Here is a 17,988-nt window from a genome sequence, read left to right as displayed (position 1 = left end):
CATGAAAGGAGCATGTGGAATATTAAAACGAAATTGGATGCTTTTAGATGACATCGCATCACAGACGTTGGATTGATTTTCTGATGATCTGAGAAATTCAACAATTTCCTTCAATTGTCGCGCAGCACCTTTGAAATTCGTCCCTTGATCACAGAATATTTCTTTAGGCAATCCACGCCTAGAAACAAAACGATGGAGAGTGTTAATAAACTCTTCGGATGAAAGACTTGTAAGCACCTCAATGTGACAAGCTTTTAGGAGTTTAGTAAAATGACTATCTTTATGTATCATACAAGGATGCTTGGCTTCATATCCTAAAGCACTATTAACCAATCTGCCACCAACACGAATCACACTATCACAATCCAAGAATACAGACAATTTTTGGAAACTCTTATCACAAGGTTTACCCTCTTTCAGGCCCGGCCCCAGGGGTGGGCGGACCGGGCGGCCGCCCAGGGCGGCAGGTTTTGGGGGCGGCAAATTTAAAGGAACGGAAAATTTTAAAATACAAATAAATAATAGATTCATAATATAAAATGTGAATGGTGAAATTATATAAGAAGCTTTTCAACCTCGAGCTAATAAAGACTTTTCTAAGATCAACAATGTCCCAGGAACGTCTGAGTGGTCTAGCGAACATAAAATAGTTCAGTCCCCAGATCTTGAAGAATTGGTGAAGGAATTTCCTCATGCAAAGGTCAGACGAGTTCTACAGGTGTGTTAAACAAACTTGTAGAAATTGTAGTTCTAATTACTTAGCAATAGGCCTAATACTATGTTGCAGTCTACGTCTTAAGGCTGTGCAAAGGCTAAAAATAAACTTTCTTGTACTGGTGATATTTTTCAAAGTTTTTCGATTTGTACCAGTATATATCATTCTTAGGAAAACATTTTTCTCCAATCATTACTTGTTGAGATATGAACGCCTAAAGCTCAAATTTTTGGGACAGAACATTTTAAATTCGGTACGAGATGAATTCTTCATGGTATTGTAGATTGAATAAAACAAGAAAATTTTGAAACATTTTCTGAAAGTATCAATTTTTGAGAAAGTTATTCAATTTACAAAAAAAAACTCAACTAAACGCTATTTTTGGTAATTTTTAGTAAATTGAATAACTTTCTCTAAAATTGATATTTTCAGAAAATATTTGTCTTATTAAATCAAAAATACCATGAAGAATTTATTCTTTGAATTTTATGGATTTATCTCGTACCGAATTTGAAATGTTCTGTCCCAAAAATTTAAACTTTGTGCGCTCATGTCTTAAAAAGTAATGATTGAAAAAAAGTTTTTCCAAGGAAACTTTTTCATTTTGATAGCTTGATCCTTAGCGATCCTTGATCTTGTCCTTAAGCGCGCCTCTCCACTAGGAAATACTGACGTGCAACTGAAGTGAAGTGCATCTAACGGGTGATTCTCATACTACATAATCTCATGAGCTTATAATTATCATTGTGCGAAATATCACTGTGAGGACAATATAGATGGTGATAATGGTTGAAGCTAAAAATGAGGTGTTTTTCACAATACAAGGAACATTGTTGTCAGGTGTACCTGGAACTCTATATGAGATAGAGCGCTCTACCTGATATCAGATTGTAGAGCACAAAAATACGCCCAGAGGAATTTTGAATTATACATATAAATGGTAACAATCGGAAGATATTGTTGATCAAAAACTAAAATTCATCAAAATTGATTTTTTCTTCAAATTTCACTCATTTTTGAAAAATCATAACTCATTGGAGATAGAGAGTTCCGAATCATCTCATTTCATTCAGAATTCTATGATCTTGAAAAAAGGCAAGAGCAAATTATTCTAATCAGCAAATCGCTGAAAACTGGAAAATGAACCTAAAATACGAGGTTTTTGGGCCACTCTGTATATAGCACAAGGGAATTTTACATGAAGAATTTGGTTCTGAACCTCTCTCATTTATCCAAATAAAATATTAAAAAATCAGAACTACGATATAAATTGCAAGCACACCCCCTTTTTTATGTCTATATTGACTGGACTTAACTGTTCCCCAATATTTATATTTGTCAAATATTTGTTTAAATGTCAATAGATATATATTGTAAAACATATTTTTTTTAGAGTTTATTGAGACTTTGTGGTGTCACATCACAGCGGAGACACAATAGTAACGCTGGTTACACACTGGGCGGTTTATGCCGCGGCGGCGAAACTGCCGTCGCCGACTCGAAAAAAAGTCGAGCTTACACATTCAGCGGAAAAAATACCGCCAAACATCGAGCGGCAAAATTACCGCCACATATGATCAGTAGCAAAAATAATTCTTGTAGTTCTTCATCGCAAATGTGTTGTGACTTCTCTGTTTCATGAGTGTTCAGTTAATTGTATTTTGCACATTTTTTAAAAGTATATATTATTAAGTGTTTAACTCAAAATGGAAAGGCAACAACTTTTACCACTTTTGTTGTACCATCGAAGGAAAAGAGAAGACAGCAGAGAAATCGCCTTGTTTGGATTCATTGAAATGAACGTTTTTATTAAATCGACAGCGATATACAGCATATTACAGTTTTTTCCTTGTCATCCAGAGTTTCAAAATCCCCCCCTAATCTCCATACACACTTCCTTCCAAGCATTCCTTTTGCTTCTCGATCCTTAAATATGTCGAGGGTTTTGTCTCACAAAACTGGCCTCTGTTCTACAAATGATATTAACAACTCATTGTCTATTAACTTACTCATTTTCTCACATTCGTCAACCACAAACACTTATAACAATAAAAAAAATAAAATAAAACAGCTTACAAACTTTCAACAAGACACAATTTAAAAGGCTGATTTTCAAAGACCTCTGACTTGGAGCAACTGGGAAAGACGACTGATCAGCGGCGACGGTAGACAACCGCCAAATTTGTTAACGCCCATTTGGTCACGTACGCCACTGCGTAGACAAGAGCGGCAAAAACACCGCCAGCTGCAGTGGCAGTGGACGGCTGCACAGCTGCCGCCAACGGCAATATAACCGCTCGGCGTTTCTGCTGCCCAGTGTGTAAGCTTCCATTCAAGTCCATAGACTACTGCTCGAACGGCGGCGACGGCGAAATTACCGCCCCGGCAGAAGCCGCCTAATGTTAACCGGCGTTAGGCGATCGCTCAAGGAAGGGGTGGAACCCGGGATTAACAATTAAAGACGGGATACTTGCGGGGGGGGGCGGCAGTTGCCGATCTCGCCCAGAGCGGCAAAGTCCCTGGGGCCGTGCCTGAGGACATGAATCGACTATTATTTTTTCTTTGCCATTTTCAATTAATTAAGTTACTGTAATTGAAAAATTAATCAATATTATAATCAAACATTTCAATATATTACTTAAGAATTTTCATTCATTCTATCAATTTTGATGGCCATATAAGGAGAAGTGAATATATACGGTAACTTTGTTTCTATATTGCAATTATTATTTTTAAAATATAATTTTATTTATTTACTTGCTTAGATCTTTCTAATTTTCAATTCAACAATATGCTGGATAAATAAGGAAGGATATTATTTATCTAGGAATCAGCTACCATCATTAAATTTTATTTGATGAAGTAGGCTAATTTTGTAGCTTGATGAAAATAATAATCGAACCTGGCATTTGAAAAACTAAATCTCAATAATTATCAAAAGATCAATTTTGTCAGCCAAATTTTGTTCATTCCAGCATGGTCGTAACAGCATATTTTATCATTTTATCAAAATTTTAGTCTCGTAATTCATCCATCAAACAAATTTATTCCTAGTAAATTAATATAATTCGCAATGTATGAAACTCGTGATTGAAATTAAAAATTCGCGGTTAAGTAGGAATAGGAAGTGATAAAAAGGTAACAGCTAACAAGAACCGCTATCCATCCGCTACAGTAGCGGTTACCAGGTTTAGTTGGTAGCTTTGTCTTATCACTGTTTCCGCTACCAAAGTCTGCTAGTGAAATTCGCGTTTCTTAGGCGACTCGATTGAGTAATAGCTGTGTACAGTCATGGCAAAATGGAGAGAATTGGCAACGTTTTTCTTCTATCTTTCTTCACTGCCATTATAACGTGGACCTCACTATATGATTTACTATTGATAAGGGGTTGCTATATGCTACTGCTACTTGAAATTTCAACTTCTCCCTTCCTATTTGGCTTTCTCATTTCATGAAGTTCCTACCTGCAGCTTTGTCAGTAGCTCTTTGTAGGTGAGCCTTCGAGCACTTTAAAAAGCCAATCACTCAAGACTGAGCAATTAATTATACCACTTTTGTAGCGTAGTTACATACTCCTTTTCAAAGCAGCTCTATTTAGCAAAAGCCAGTGCTACCAAAATCGTGGAGTGGAACAAAAAAAGAAAAATGAACAAGAAGATTTCGAGTTTGTAAGCTGCTTTGCTTGTCGCTTTTGAGTGACGAATCATTTTCTGAACATTTTGTTTGTGATCTTTATAATTATTTTAAAATATTAATATATTGTAAGTAATTTAAAAAAAAGTATTTTTCCAATCCTGCATTATTTATTATTTTACTAGGATTATGTACTCAATGTATATTCAAATTTATCATGACTGTGCATTTCAAAATATAACCTCATTTTTATGATTCTTCATAGAAGTGTTATTTTATATTTTTGATGTATGAATATAATGATCAACTAATTGTCTTTATTATTTTTCAAATAATTTTTTCAATGTTGAATTGGTAGTTATAATTGCTATTCTCACATTTAAGTTTAGTTGCTAGTTGATTTGATATTTTTTATATTGAGATTGATTGGTAGACTTAACGTACTTTATTTATTTTTTAATAAATATTATGAGTACTGTTTCTTTTAAAAACTCGAATTCAGGTATTTTAATAGTAAAATTTAATAAGTGCAAAAGTTTATTAGGTAAGTAGGCCTACAGTTTCTTCTAGGTTAGTGGTCTGAATCCGGCGAAATATTTGTTGTCCATTCAATTCTTTTAAAGCCTAATTCTGTAGGCTGGCAAAGCAAGAATTTTAGAACTTGGTCATGATTAAAACTCTGAACATTAGGCTAATTTGTTAACGGTATTACAGTATTAGAAAATAAATCTACTTAGCTTATGAATGACTAGCACAAGGTACAATCAACATAAACTAAAGTTTAATTTACTTCAGAATTGACTTCGATCTAGACACACAAATTCATTCAAAAGTTTTTGAGTAAGTTATATTTCTGAACCCAACCAACCATGTTTATAGACCAACCTAAAATTATCTGAACGTAACCAACCTTTTTTTTAACTCAACCAATCTTTTCTTATGTTGATATTTTATAAAAATATTCACTTTCAGAACCCTCTTTTAAAATGGCGGAAACATTCGCAGCAGTGGAAGGAGGACAAGTTGTCAAGATGGAGGTAGATTACTCTGACACATGCGACGAAAAAATTCCGCTTTGCAAGAAAATGGCTGCAGAAGGAAAGATCCACGACGCTTTGGACGCACTTCTATCTTTAGAAAAGCAAACCAGAACAGTGAGTAATATAATAATTATATATTACTATTCCATTATTATAATTTACAGTTTTATCAGATTAGAAGTAGTCTTCAAAGGCTTGAAAAACTTCTAAAATCTCAGATTAAGGAAATTTACCACTTTCAAGAATGGTTGTCCTAGAACTTAGTTTTATTTATCCATAACAGTAGTAGGCCTAAGCATATAATAGGTTCAATACATGTTGAAATTCATAAATCTCTCACTGTACCTTTTATACCTTCTGCTTCATCCATTACCCACACTTGTGGATCGATGGCGTCAAAAAACTCAAAACATGCAATTAACCACATAATGTAATCATTCAGATCGCAGCGATCCAGTGACCGCTTTCAGTATTTACTTACTCACTCCTTGGCGCTACAGCTCATTTAGAGCCTTGACCTCCTTCAAAAAGCCTCTCTATTCGTCTTTAAGCCGCTTCCAGTAACAATCCAATTTATCACCCATGAATTCATTTACACTGTAATATGCCTTGTCACTCAGCTTCTTCCGGACAGTTCTCCTGAAGGCGGCCTCATCCAATTGCTTCACACTATTAGGTTGAAGAATTTCAGGTCAGAAATCCTGTAACTAGCCTGTGATCGGTGGAGGCGTCTCCTGGGGACATCCAACAGCTCACCAAGGTAGAGCTGTTGTAGTGGATGTCACTACGGGCAGCTAGAGTATGTTGTATTTTCTTGACATACATCAAGCACAGGAGGATGTAATGGCTAGAGACCGTCAGTACATCAAGGCGAGCAAATATGGGCTTACAGTGGGCAAGATGGTCGTTGCCTGTTATGATTCTTACAGCCCTCTTTTCCAGCATCAGAACATCAGCAACCCATGTCGAATAAGAGTCCCACGAAAGGTGTAACAGTCGAATAACATATATTCTACATAAAATTTGCAACAAAAAATTCCCAACAAAATTTTCTCACATCGATCTTTTCCAATTTCATTCATATAGTTCGTTCCTTTGATTGATGTTTTTGAACTTTCTATGAGCGTTCAAACCAAATTAGGCTTTCATGAATCTTATTTGAAATTTCTTCCTAACTCTTCCCAACCATATCCTTAGAATTAGATTTTGACTCATAGTTTTCTATTTATTTATTTTTATTTATATGGGAAAATTTTAGTTCCCTACCATTCGTAGAAACAAAATCGCGGGATATGAAAAATTTTACCAATTCGCTTACTACTTTCATGAGTTATTATCTTACTTGTCTACTAAGTTGCAGTAGTCTTGGCTCATTTGATGGTACCAGAAATGGATCAAGCAATCTTCCAACAAGATGGTGCTCCACCTCATTTCGCAAATCATGTTAAGCATATTACAAAATGACAAATTTCATGGCCGTTGGATTGGTCATGGAAGTGATTTTTTAGATTGGGGTCATTCCATGTCAAATCAACACACTTTGAATAAAAATTTCATCTTACCATCTCAGATTTTGATGAAATTTGGTACACTCACTGAGGGTCCTAAAACTAAGAAAAATACCAAGTTTGAACATTTTTAGACGAACGGTTTTCAAAATATGACTATGTCAACTTATCGAAAAAACGCCAAAAATCAGTAAACATTCTTTTTTGAAATCGCTCTAGCAGCGGTCCTAATCAAGATAGAGGGCTGGGAATGGTGTCATTTTGCAGCATTTTCTATGCTCTTTCTTTTGATATGCAACACTATGAGGGTTATTCTAAAAAAAATTTGTCAAAATACTAATTAAAATTTAAATTAACATTTTTTTCAAAAAGTACATAATTGAAAAATTCCAAATTTTCACAACTATTTAGAACTATTATTGATATAATGGTGCAATATAAATGTGGGACAATAATGGGTTCATTGTCAAAAAAATATTTCTAAAGTTCGTTTTTCAAAAATCACCTTATCCTACCTACTATGTAATACTTTTTTTGCTGTAACTTATTTTGTGTTTAAAAATACAGAATGTTTCTTTAACAATGCAAACTAGTCCTTTGTAGCTAAACAGTATGATTATAATACCTTCAATGTTTCATTCTAAACTTACATTTTAAATATGAATAAATACTAACCTGAAAGCAAAATTTAGTCTTGCATTGAAACCAATATGCCCAAGAAATGTCTTTCTTCACTTCACTGATTTAATTTTATTAAAGCCATTTGTGTTTTGTTGATGTCATTTTCTATCAGACTATATGTTCTTCCAGTTGGAGTAGATGGATTCACCTTGTAAAGAACATCCGCGACTGATACCCACAAGACATCCGCATGTTTAGGATAGGAGAATGATTTTGCTGGTCCACATGGATGTAGGAAAGTTATTTTCACTTCATCAAGTTCTTCATTTTTTTCTAAAATGTAACCAAGCCACCAGTTTTTGTCATACACAGCTGTGACATAGCCTGATATGTCCTTCAACTTTGGTTTGTCAGGTGTTGTTGTAACCTCTTTTTCCCAACCCAGTACATCATTTGAAAAGCTTTTTACAAATACCTTTGACTCAGAGATAGGAATGAATGCATGAAATCCCTGGGTTCCTTTTATTGTCAATGCTTTTTCAAAACGAGTTTTCAAGAAGGAATCTGAAGCCGTGTAATCTTCTTGTGATGAATAGGCAAAATCTACCTTAGTTATATTACTTACTGCCCATTCATACAGGTCTCGAGGGGTTTGTATCTGTTTGTCATATGGCCTTTGCAAACTTGCACGAGCTGCCAGTCTTTTAATTGTACCTCCTACTCCGTCACAAGGTCCTTTTCCATGTGCTGTGGCTGAAAAGTGCCACTCAGCTTTAATCTTGAAATCCTCCTCATGTAGGCATAGATTAAGAAAATTCTTCTTATTCTTATACTGAGCTGCAGAACCGTCAGAAAAATAATAAATCTTTTTTGGAAGCACTTGAAACTTGTTTCTTAAGTATGAAGGTGTATACAGCAATAGTATTGTGCTCCAGACAATCAGAAACAATGACAAAGCTCAGATGCTCAATTATGTCTTCCTTTCTGTAGTATATGACAAAAGGGTGTATAGTAATCTGTTGGCTTGTCCAGTGGTAACTCTGCGCTTCATCCTGTAGAACTATACTGTAATTCTCTGAGAAATCACATGTAACAATAAATTCTGATTCACTAAGAGTATCTTTTTTGGAGTTGAGGAATGCTGTTTGTTGCTTAGCAATGAAGTCATGCTTGATCAAAGAGGCCATCTTACTACAAAATAAAACAACAAATTCTTCAGAAGATTTCTGGACTATTTCCAGATTACACCGGTCAACTGACACCCACTGTCGGAATTGAACTTCTTCAATCAAATTTTCATCAAATGAATTTTGTAACATGTTTCGTATTGCTGTCTCTCCTGGGCAATATTGACAATCTCCCATATTACATTCAATTGTTGATGGGTTACAAATCATTAATGCGATACATTGTTTGTAATTTTGTATCTCACCATCTGTAATTGTCTTCAGTTTTGTATTTTCTATCATCAACTTGACGTTTTGGTGAGTTGTGCAGACACATACTGAATGTGTACCACTCTGTCCAGCTAATATGCAATATTTAGGTCTCAACTCAGCAAATTTAGAGAAACCGATTTTGATCGTTGGGAACTTATCCTTGAAAAGTGTGTATGCCTCTTTCAGATTACACAAAATAAGTCTTTTTGATTTATTTCCATTTGGTTTTACAACTGTAACACAATCTTTGATACCAGGCATTAACCTACTAACTTCATCATTTTCATAAAATGAATGTACTGCAGTGACTGTATCTATTGGTAAACCTTTACCTGGTTTTGGGTTTGGACCTTCCATAAATCCTTTTTCTTTCAACAGATTTTTTGATTGTCGAACAATGTAATTAGGAGCATTAAATTCCTTCATTATTTTTCGTATACTCCAAGTTTCAGGCAAACTTGTAAGAATCATTAGCTTTTTTGCTCTGCTATTGCAATTTAAAAAATTAATTTTCAAGTTTTGCAGAACTAGTTCATTAATATCAGAATCACTATCTGATGAAGTTTCAGCAGCAACAAATAGTTTTCGTTTCATTGATGAGGAGATTTTCTGTACTTTTTTTTGTTCTAGCATAGTTCTTAGAAGAAATTTTCTTTTTATTGATTGGGGACTCACCTAGTTCATGAAGTGAAGCGTTTAATGTTTGGACGACTGTTGATGTTGCAGAGAAGTTTGGGTCATTGTTTGTTATGTTTACCTCGGGTCCGGACGAATCTTCTTCTTCTTCTTTTTCTTCTTTTTTTCTTCTTCTTCGGCTTTTTTCAACTTTGTTAGGTTTTTTCTACAACTATCACATATCACAGAGCCGTTGGGTATTTCTGGTAATAATTCAATCATTCATGATGTGGTACTTCTTAATTTTTTTCTGTCTCTAATAGAATGATTTGGTTTCTTAAATGGATTACAACACTGCACTCGAATAACACTGCACTTATTAGAGTCCATTATGATGAAATATAAAATAATAGTTTGAGTATAGTTTTGTTAAATTGAATTATATAGCTCAACTTTCGATTAATATGGTACGGTATATAAAATCTTTTCACTGAATGTCCACATTGAATGAAGACACAACTGCATTCATCAACAGCTAGACATTGAATGAGGCTACAACAACAAGCAGCTACCGTACGCAAGTAGCAAATAACTGAGCATGTTCCAACATGCTTTTAGCCAGTACAGACAGGCCCGTGAGAGAGAAAAATGTTGTGTCATTTACAAAATGAGTAATCACTTATTGAAACTAATCAAAACAATTAAAACTAATTTTCTCCTGCATATCATGAAATAATATTATAATACTTGGATATTGTGTTATTGGTAGCCTACCGTACTTATTATATGCTTTGTTATCAAAATAATACCTTGAGTGGATATAAAAAATAGTATTTTAAAAAAATTGAAATACGACATTCCATGCAAATGATATTATAACTGTTATGCTAGAAAAGAGTGATTTTTAGGAAACAGCCTCTAGATAATTTTTTTTTGGCAATGAACCCATTATTGTCCCACATTTATATTGCACCATTATATCAATAATAGTTCTAAATAGTTGTGAAAATTTGGAATTTTTCAATTATGTACTTTTTGAAAAAAATGTTAATTTAAATTTTAATTAGTATTTTGACAAATTTTTTTAGAATAACCCTCATAGTGTTGCATATCAAAAGAAAGAGCATAGAAAATGCTGCAAAATGACACCATTCCCAGCCCTCTATCTTGATTAGGACCGCTGCTAGAGCGATTTCAAAAAAGAATGTTTACTGATTTTTGGCGTTTTTTCGATAAGTTGACATAGTCATATTTTGAAAACCGTTCGTCTAAAAATGTTCAAACTTGGTATTTTTCTTAGTTTTATGACCCTTAGTGAGTATACCAAATTTCATCAGAATCTGAGATGGTAAGATAAAATTTTTATTCAAAGTGTGTTGATTTGACATGGAATGACCCATTGGCCACCCCGATCACCAGATTTAACTGTTTATGACTACTTTTTATGAGGTTACTTGAGAGAGAAAGTTTATAGGCTAGGCTACCCATAAATTCAATAATGATGTGGAACTAAAACGATCAATATAAGAGGAACTTCTCCGGATGCCACGGAGTTTCTTTGTAGGAGCATACTAATTATTTCTTAAGCGCTGTTATCAGTGTGTTGCTGTGGATGGGTTTCAATTCCAATAATTTTGGAATTTCAAGGTTTTTTTATTAGTCCTTGTCCTAGTTGTTTTATTCAAAAGTTATATTGCCCTAAAGTGCAACAATAAAAATATTTTATAAAACCAATAACACCTTTTTAATATTTTTAAAGTATAGTTTTTCAATATGCTGCCATTTTTTTCTACAAAGGATAGGGAGTTGAAATTCTCTCAGAATATTTTTAGAACCTACTTTGTAAACTGTGTAAATTTAAAAAAGTTCGGTAAATGAATGGGCACGTAATATAAAATCAAACGTGTTAACCTCTTCGTGGGAAACCCGGTATAGTCTTCGCTGTTACACCTTTCGTGAGAAACCTTGTATTTTCTTCTAGATATTTATTTGTGAACTAATTACGAATAACAATCCCAAAGGTTAGACTCTAACATATTGTTATTTTGTGTTAATAGGGAGCAGATATGGTGTCGACTAGCAGAGTGCTTGTTACTATCTGTCAAATTTGCTACCTGGCTGTCTTTGAATTCAGTTTTTAAACTACTTTTAAACTATAATTATTGTTCTCTTGTGTTTAAAGGGAGCAGATATGGTATCAACTGGTCGAGTGCTGGTAGCCATCTGTCAGATCTGCTACCAAGCCAAGAACTGGAATGCGCTGAACGAGCACATTGTTCTTCTCACTAAGCGTCGCTCGCAGCTGAAGCAAGCCGTCGCCAAAATGGTGCAGGAGTGCTGCATCTATGTGGACGCCATGCCCTCCAAGGAGCTCAAACTCAAGCTGATCGATACTCTGCGCACCGTCACTGAGGGGAAAGTGAGTACTGTGCTTCTTAAATTCATTTATCCAACTCATAATATTGTATAATTATAACTTCTGATATGGCTCAAAAGGCTTATGCCCAAAACTGTTCTTATTCCAATTATACATAGGTATAGGTTACAATATCATTCTCAACTATGAATGATTGGGAAATGAACAACAGGCTTAAAGCCCAAAACTGTTCCTTCCCAAATTTAGATAGAAATACATTTAATAAATCTCATAAATTTATACAATTTATAATGTAGGTTTGTGTCACATTTTATACACATTCACATTTGTATCACATTCGTAAATGTGTCATATATTCAAAGATTTACAGTCCTAAATAAAACAAATAAATTCTACTCACTTACATTTCACACTCAATTCAATTCATTCTTTATTGTCATGAGCATTTTACACAATACATGGATATCGTCAGGTAATAAGAGCAACTTGAAAATGACCTAAGTTATGGTCGAAACTAGTCTTTGTAATATTTTAAATAATAAAGGGTACTACAAGTTTTCATATTGTTCTTATTAATATAAGAGGAAATATCACAAAACAATCACTGTCATATATATATTAGATACTCATATATAGATTATACACAGATTATACACTTCTTCACCTAGCCTATTTATTTTATCTATTCATTTATTGTGCAAAACTCTATAGGCCTAATCATAATATTATTATGACCATGGAGTAAAAACTAGGCTGAGCTTGTACAATTTCTCTCCCAAATTCTGATGAAAAGTTCATGCTCTCCAAACATGTAATGTTGTTACACAGAAGAACGACTTCTTATTTACTTTCTGAGTAGTTGTGAAGGTGATATTGTGGTAGTTATCCATACAGAATGAAAAGACTAGATGTTGTCTAACCTCAGATTTATAAAAAAATCTAGATACCAGTTTCGGTTGTTACACTATTATCAGTTTACCAGAGATTGATAATGGTGTAACAACCGAACCGGTATATCGATTTTTAACAAATCTGTGTTTGGCAGCATCATGTCTTTTTATTCAGTACTTCTTATTCATTTCACCGCTTGTTTCAAATCAAATTCAAATCTTTATTTGTCCCACAAAAAAACATAATTACTATGATAAAAATGATTATAAAAGAAAAAAGTAAAATACAATATAAAATAGGAAAAGAAAAATACCATTAAATAGATGTTTCATCCATTTATTACAAAACATGTAGTGAGATGCCAGTTATAAACGAAGTGGAAATCTTTTGCATTGAGTGACAGTTTTGGCACTTCCATTTCCACAGCCTTCTATAGTAGATCTAGTTATCCCGGTAATCTGAACTGATATTAATTGTTGATAATGAATAATGATCAATTACCTATAGGAGGCTATTATCTCCAGTAAGAAAATGTATCTTATAGCGACTTAAGAGCAGCTGACCTCTTTCTTGTGACTGAACCATCTATGACAACAGAGTTATCAATGGAGCAAATTTTTCAATTTTATATTATCTTTCCAGGTAATAAGATTCATGTTCTTCATTCGAATGAAACAATTTTCTATAATTTTTCCAGGCGACCATTTTTATATTCTCAACTTTTATTTACAGATCTACGTTGAATGCGAACGAGCTAGACTAACTTACAAACTCGCGATGATGAAAGAAGCAGAAGGAAATGTCCTGGAAGCTGCAAATATCATTCAAGAGCTACAAATGGAAACTTATGGATCAATGGAAAAGAAAGAGAAGGTTATTAAGTTATTGATTTGTATTTATTCTGTGAGCTTTCGAGTGAATCCATAATGAATGGATTTTCTCAATTAATCATTTGTTCATATTCATTGTACCCGAAACCATAGAGAGAAGGAAGCATAAGCTATACCTATAATAGTTTATGCTATCAAAATAGAATAATAAAATTAAACTTATGCTATACCTTCTTTATGCAGGAACTTATAGGCCTATAATTGACATTGTCTCTTTACTGCTGAAGGCTGTACCTATTAACATAATGTTTTATTATTTTAATTTGATAGATAATTAGGTTTTCAAATTATAAACTTTAGGTACTTGTATTCATATTATTACCATTATACTTGTAGTCATTCAAATAAAAGAATATAATAATAATTTATTTATGAAGAAAGGGACTTCACCTTCCCGCAAAGGACTCCCCACCAACAAAAGCCATACGAATTTACTTTAGTATTTATAAAGAATTATTAATAACTCTAATTGAATTATTTTATTATTATCAATTATCAATAATTATTTGTTTGTTGAACTATATTTTCAGGTTGAACTCATCCTCGAACAGATGAGGCTCTGCTTAGCAAAGAAAGATTACATAAGAACACAAATTATTTCAAAGAAGGTCAATGCCAAGTTCTTTGAAGACCCCAACACTCATGAATTGAAGTTGAAGTATTATAGGTGAGTTAATTTCTCATTTCATTTTGTACTATTTGCTGATCGCCTATTAAAGAGGCATATGAATTTGTCAGTAGCTTGAAATACTGTAATTTCTTATTAAACTCGCAGCATCACTATACGTTTTATTCGTGCTAGGCTGTGATGAGAAAAGAGTTCTCCATCAGAGTAACCACATTCATTTGAAAGGTTTTTCTCAATTTTAACTACAATTCATCCCCAGTACATAAGTTCAGATAATTATACTGACAATGAGGTGTAAATGGTAAGACCAGAACTCTACTCCTCCTTATAATACAAAATACTAGTAAGATGTCTGTATTAGTTTCATCTGCTTCAAGTATTATGCGGTTGGATCACCTCACCGTTACTGAATTCATCCCTACATCCATCAATAAAGCAGAGAGATTGAAAATATGTTTTTCTACAACTGCGCGTAAAAAAATAGCTATTAGGCTTGGTAGTGGGATAATAATTGAATCTTTAAAATAAGGTCTACAACTTATACGGATGGACTCTTCCATCATTACTTTGTCAATATTTGCATTCTTAATATCTGTGTTGCCTGGAACGAACTACCCCAAACAGTGTAACTGATTACTGAATTCAATTCAACTGTGTTATACATTTAGGTCAGGCAACTAAATAGTCACCTTTTGTGTGAACGGTGCTGTTTATTAATGTGACAAATTTTTCCTCTCGGGCAACTAAATAGTTGCCTCGATGTAGACTATGTCAAACACAACTATGTATATTCAACAAGTTTATTGAAACACTAAAAAATTATCAAGTTCCCTGTATTCTATCACAACACAACTACTTTTAACTCTTCGACCCATTTTCAATTGTAAATTTAAAGAAAAGTGATTATTCAACAAGTTTGTATAATTTTCAGGCTAATGATAAAGCTGGATCAACATGAGGGATCGTACCTGGCTATCTGCAAGCATTATCGCGCCATTCTGGACACACCTGTGATACAGGCCGATGAGAAGCAGCGCCATCTTGTTTTGCAGAACGTTGTTCTCTATCTGATACTGTCACCGTTCGACAACGAGCAACACGACCTCACTCACAGAGTGCTGCAGGACAAAACATTGGCCGAAATCACTACTTATAAGTGAGCGAAACTGATAAATGTATTCATTAATGTCGAATCACTATAACATCTTCCTCAAAATATGTACTGCTTCATTCATTAAATAACCCTTATATTTAGAATGCTTATGTATAGGTAAGCATATGGATAGATAAAGAGCTCATTGATGTTATTTTAGAAAAATCATCGCAGTAGAATGGTACTAATGGGTTTCCATGGAAGCTGGCAAACCTTTAAATCTATTGGGCCATATGAATAAAGTTGAGCATTTGCTTATACTTCTAAAATATTGAGCATATGCTTAATATTCTATGAATAAATATGAGCAAAACCTTTTGCTCATGCTCATCAAAAAAATAGAGCATTTGCTCAAAAGGAAAAGCTTATGCTCAAAATTGTATGGATAAACTAGAGCATTTGCTCAACTTTTGAAGCAAATGCTTCAAAAAAGGTGAGTCTAGTCTGGGGCAGCTTTTCACCTTTTGCTCAAAGTAAAATGGCTCAACGAATTCGTGTGAGTAAGAGGAAACTATACCAGATAGGCCTACGTTCACAACCAATAGTTGAGAACTATAAAACTCTTTTTAGATTCAACCATGATATATATCACCATTATTCCTACAAAAGAATAAAATAAAAAAGATTGTTATCCGATATAAAGATATCCATCACAGAATAGGAAATATGCATTTAAGAAGATTAGAGTGTAGACGATTATAAGAAGGCTATTGAAATTATAAGATTATTATAGAGATGAAATTTTTTCACGCTATTATTTCAAAATTCAGAACTCAACTAACCTAAAACTCAATTCATAGATAAGAGAACAGAGCAGACGACCAAACACAAGCGGTATCTATACTTGCATATTTAGCGCTTACGTGAGTAGCACATTCTAATCTTTCACTATAAAAACAAAGAAAGGCCACTAAGGCGAATCAGCTGATGAAAAATCATTAAAATACGTGAGCATTTCCTCCAGAGTTCAGGAGTATAAGGTGAAGCTTATTCATATAAAAATGAGCAAATGCTTATGCTTCTACCTAATGCTCATGAGCAAAACCTTATGCTCCATGCTCATGTTCATGTACATATGCTCTGTTTTTATTCATATGGCCCATTATCCTTGCGATATCAACCAGCCACTATGTTTTGAGGGTGAAGTATCGTTATTGAAAAGAGTGTTGTGTGAAGTTCTTGTATTGGAAAGTAGAAAATCAATATGATTGGATGAGTAACTTTGTTATGTTTAAAATAGGTACGTTTTGATAGTAGAAGTTCAACTTGCTTCGAAGCATGTGTCATTTTCATTTCTTCTTAGTAGTTATATTTTAGTGTTGATTTGTCTATATTCTTTCAAGTTTGGATTTCAAGCTGAGGTTTCAAGCTCCAACATAATGAATTGGGTTACCTAATAGAATGCACCTTCTTCTTCCATAAAGTACGGCAGAATGCATTTACGCATAGATAGAATGCATTTAGTGTGGGACTCTTTATTCCTGAGTTGAGAACCCAGCCATGCAGGAGCGTCCTGCGTAGACATGCGTCCCCGGCATAGCCACACTTTCAACACATTCCTCAAGACTGGCATCCTCGCAGACAGAAACTCGCTGCAAGTAACCTTCTGTCTCTATTTCCCCTGTCTATAAGCCACCTATCCACTCCAAATACTAAGAAAACTGTGCATTATTAATTTCGGTTAATTCACATAAACCCTATCAATCTATTATACATAGGATACTTATGATAGTTTGGATTTTACTTAAGATTTTCAATGTAATCATATACAACGATCACTGTTTTTTCTTGCAGGGAACTACTGAACCTATTCACGAACCCCGAGCTGATCAAGTGGTCGGGTCTGGTGGAGGCCTACGAAAAGGAGCTGAAGTTCGGTTCGCAGGATGTGGTCGCCACCGAGGTGTTCAAGCCGACCAGCGACGACGGCCAGAAGCACTGGAAGGACCTGAAGAGTCGCGTCGTCGAGCACAACATCCGCGTCATGGCCAAGTACTACACGCGCATCACCCTCAAGCGCATGTCCGAGCTGCTCGATCTGCCCGTCGATCAGGCCGAGGAGTTCCTCAGCTCCATGGTGGTCAGCAAGACCATCCTGGCCAAGACCGACCGGCCCGCCGGTATTGTCAACTTTACCGCTATCAAGGTATGTATTCAAGCTGGTATTATGTACGGTATTATTGGGGTGGAGCCTCCTCGTATGCAATGGGTAGTTTCTGGAAACACGCTAATTAGTAAATTGTTCCAGTTCTAGTGGTAGCTTGTTAAATGTCACGTGAATGGTGCAAAACCACTTTTTCTCATGGCACGCCACTTCAAAATCTTCGTTTCGAACTTTTGAAGTCAATTTTCAGTTTACTAGCTGCGTTTGTCGTTTACTAGCTGCGTAAATGAACAAAGACTGCTGTACTAACTTACCTTCTAGCAAAGTGTGCACTTCTTCCATAGACATCTGTTGTTTTAGGAGTAAGTTTGAGT

The 17,988-nt window shown here is 34.5% G+C and overlaps 1 protein-coding gene across 1 annotated transcript; it reads left to right on the top strand.

The window, feature by feature from the left end:
- The first annotated feature begins 4,325 nt into the window (after positions 1–4,325).
- LOC111055092 (26S proteasome non-ATPase regulatory subunit 12) lies at positions 4,326–17,779 on the top strand. Its single transcript, XM_039434161.1, has 7 exons — positions 4,326–4,476; positions 5,321–5,502; positions 11,754–11,990; positions 13,572–13,712; positions 14,260–14,396; positions 15,289–15,513; positions 17,305–17,779. The coding sequence occupies exons 2-7, from the start codon at positions 5,335–5,337 to the stop codon at positions 17,762–17,764; spliced, it is 1,368 nt and encodes a 455-aa protein (XP_039290095.1). The 5' UTR covers positions 4,326–4,476; positions 5,321–5,334; the 3' UTR covers positions 17,765–17,779.
- Positions 17,780–17,988: the final 209 nt, after the last annotated feature.

The sequence above is a fragment of the Nilaparvata lugens genome, chromosome 8 (assembly GCF_014356525.2).
Source record: "Nilaparvata lugens isolate BPH chromosome 8, ASM1435652v1, whole genome shotgun sequence".
NCBI classification, from domain to species: Eukaryota; Metazoa; Arthropoda; class Insecta; order Hemiptera; family Delphacidae; genus Nilaparvata; species Nilaparvata lugens.
Note: the sequence above shows the minus strand (reverse complement) of the source record. Positions and strands in the feature narration are given on the sequence as shown.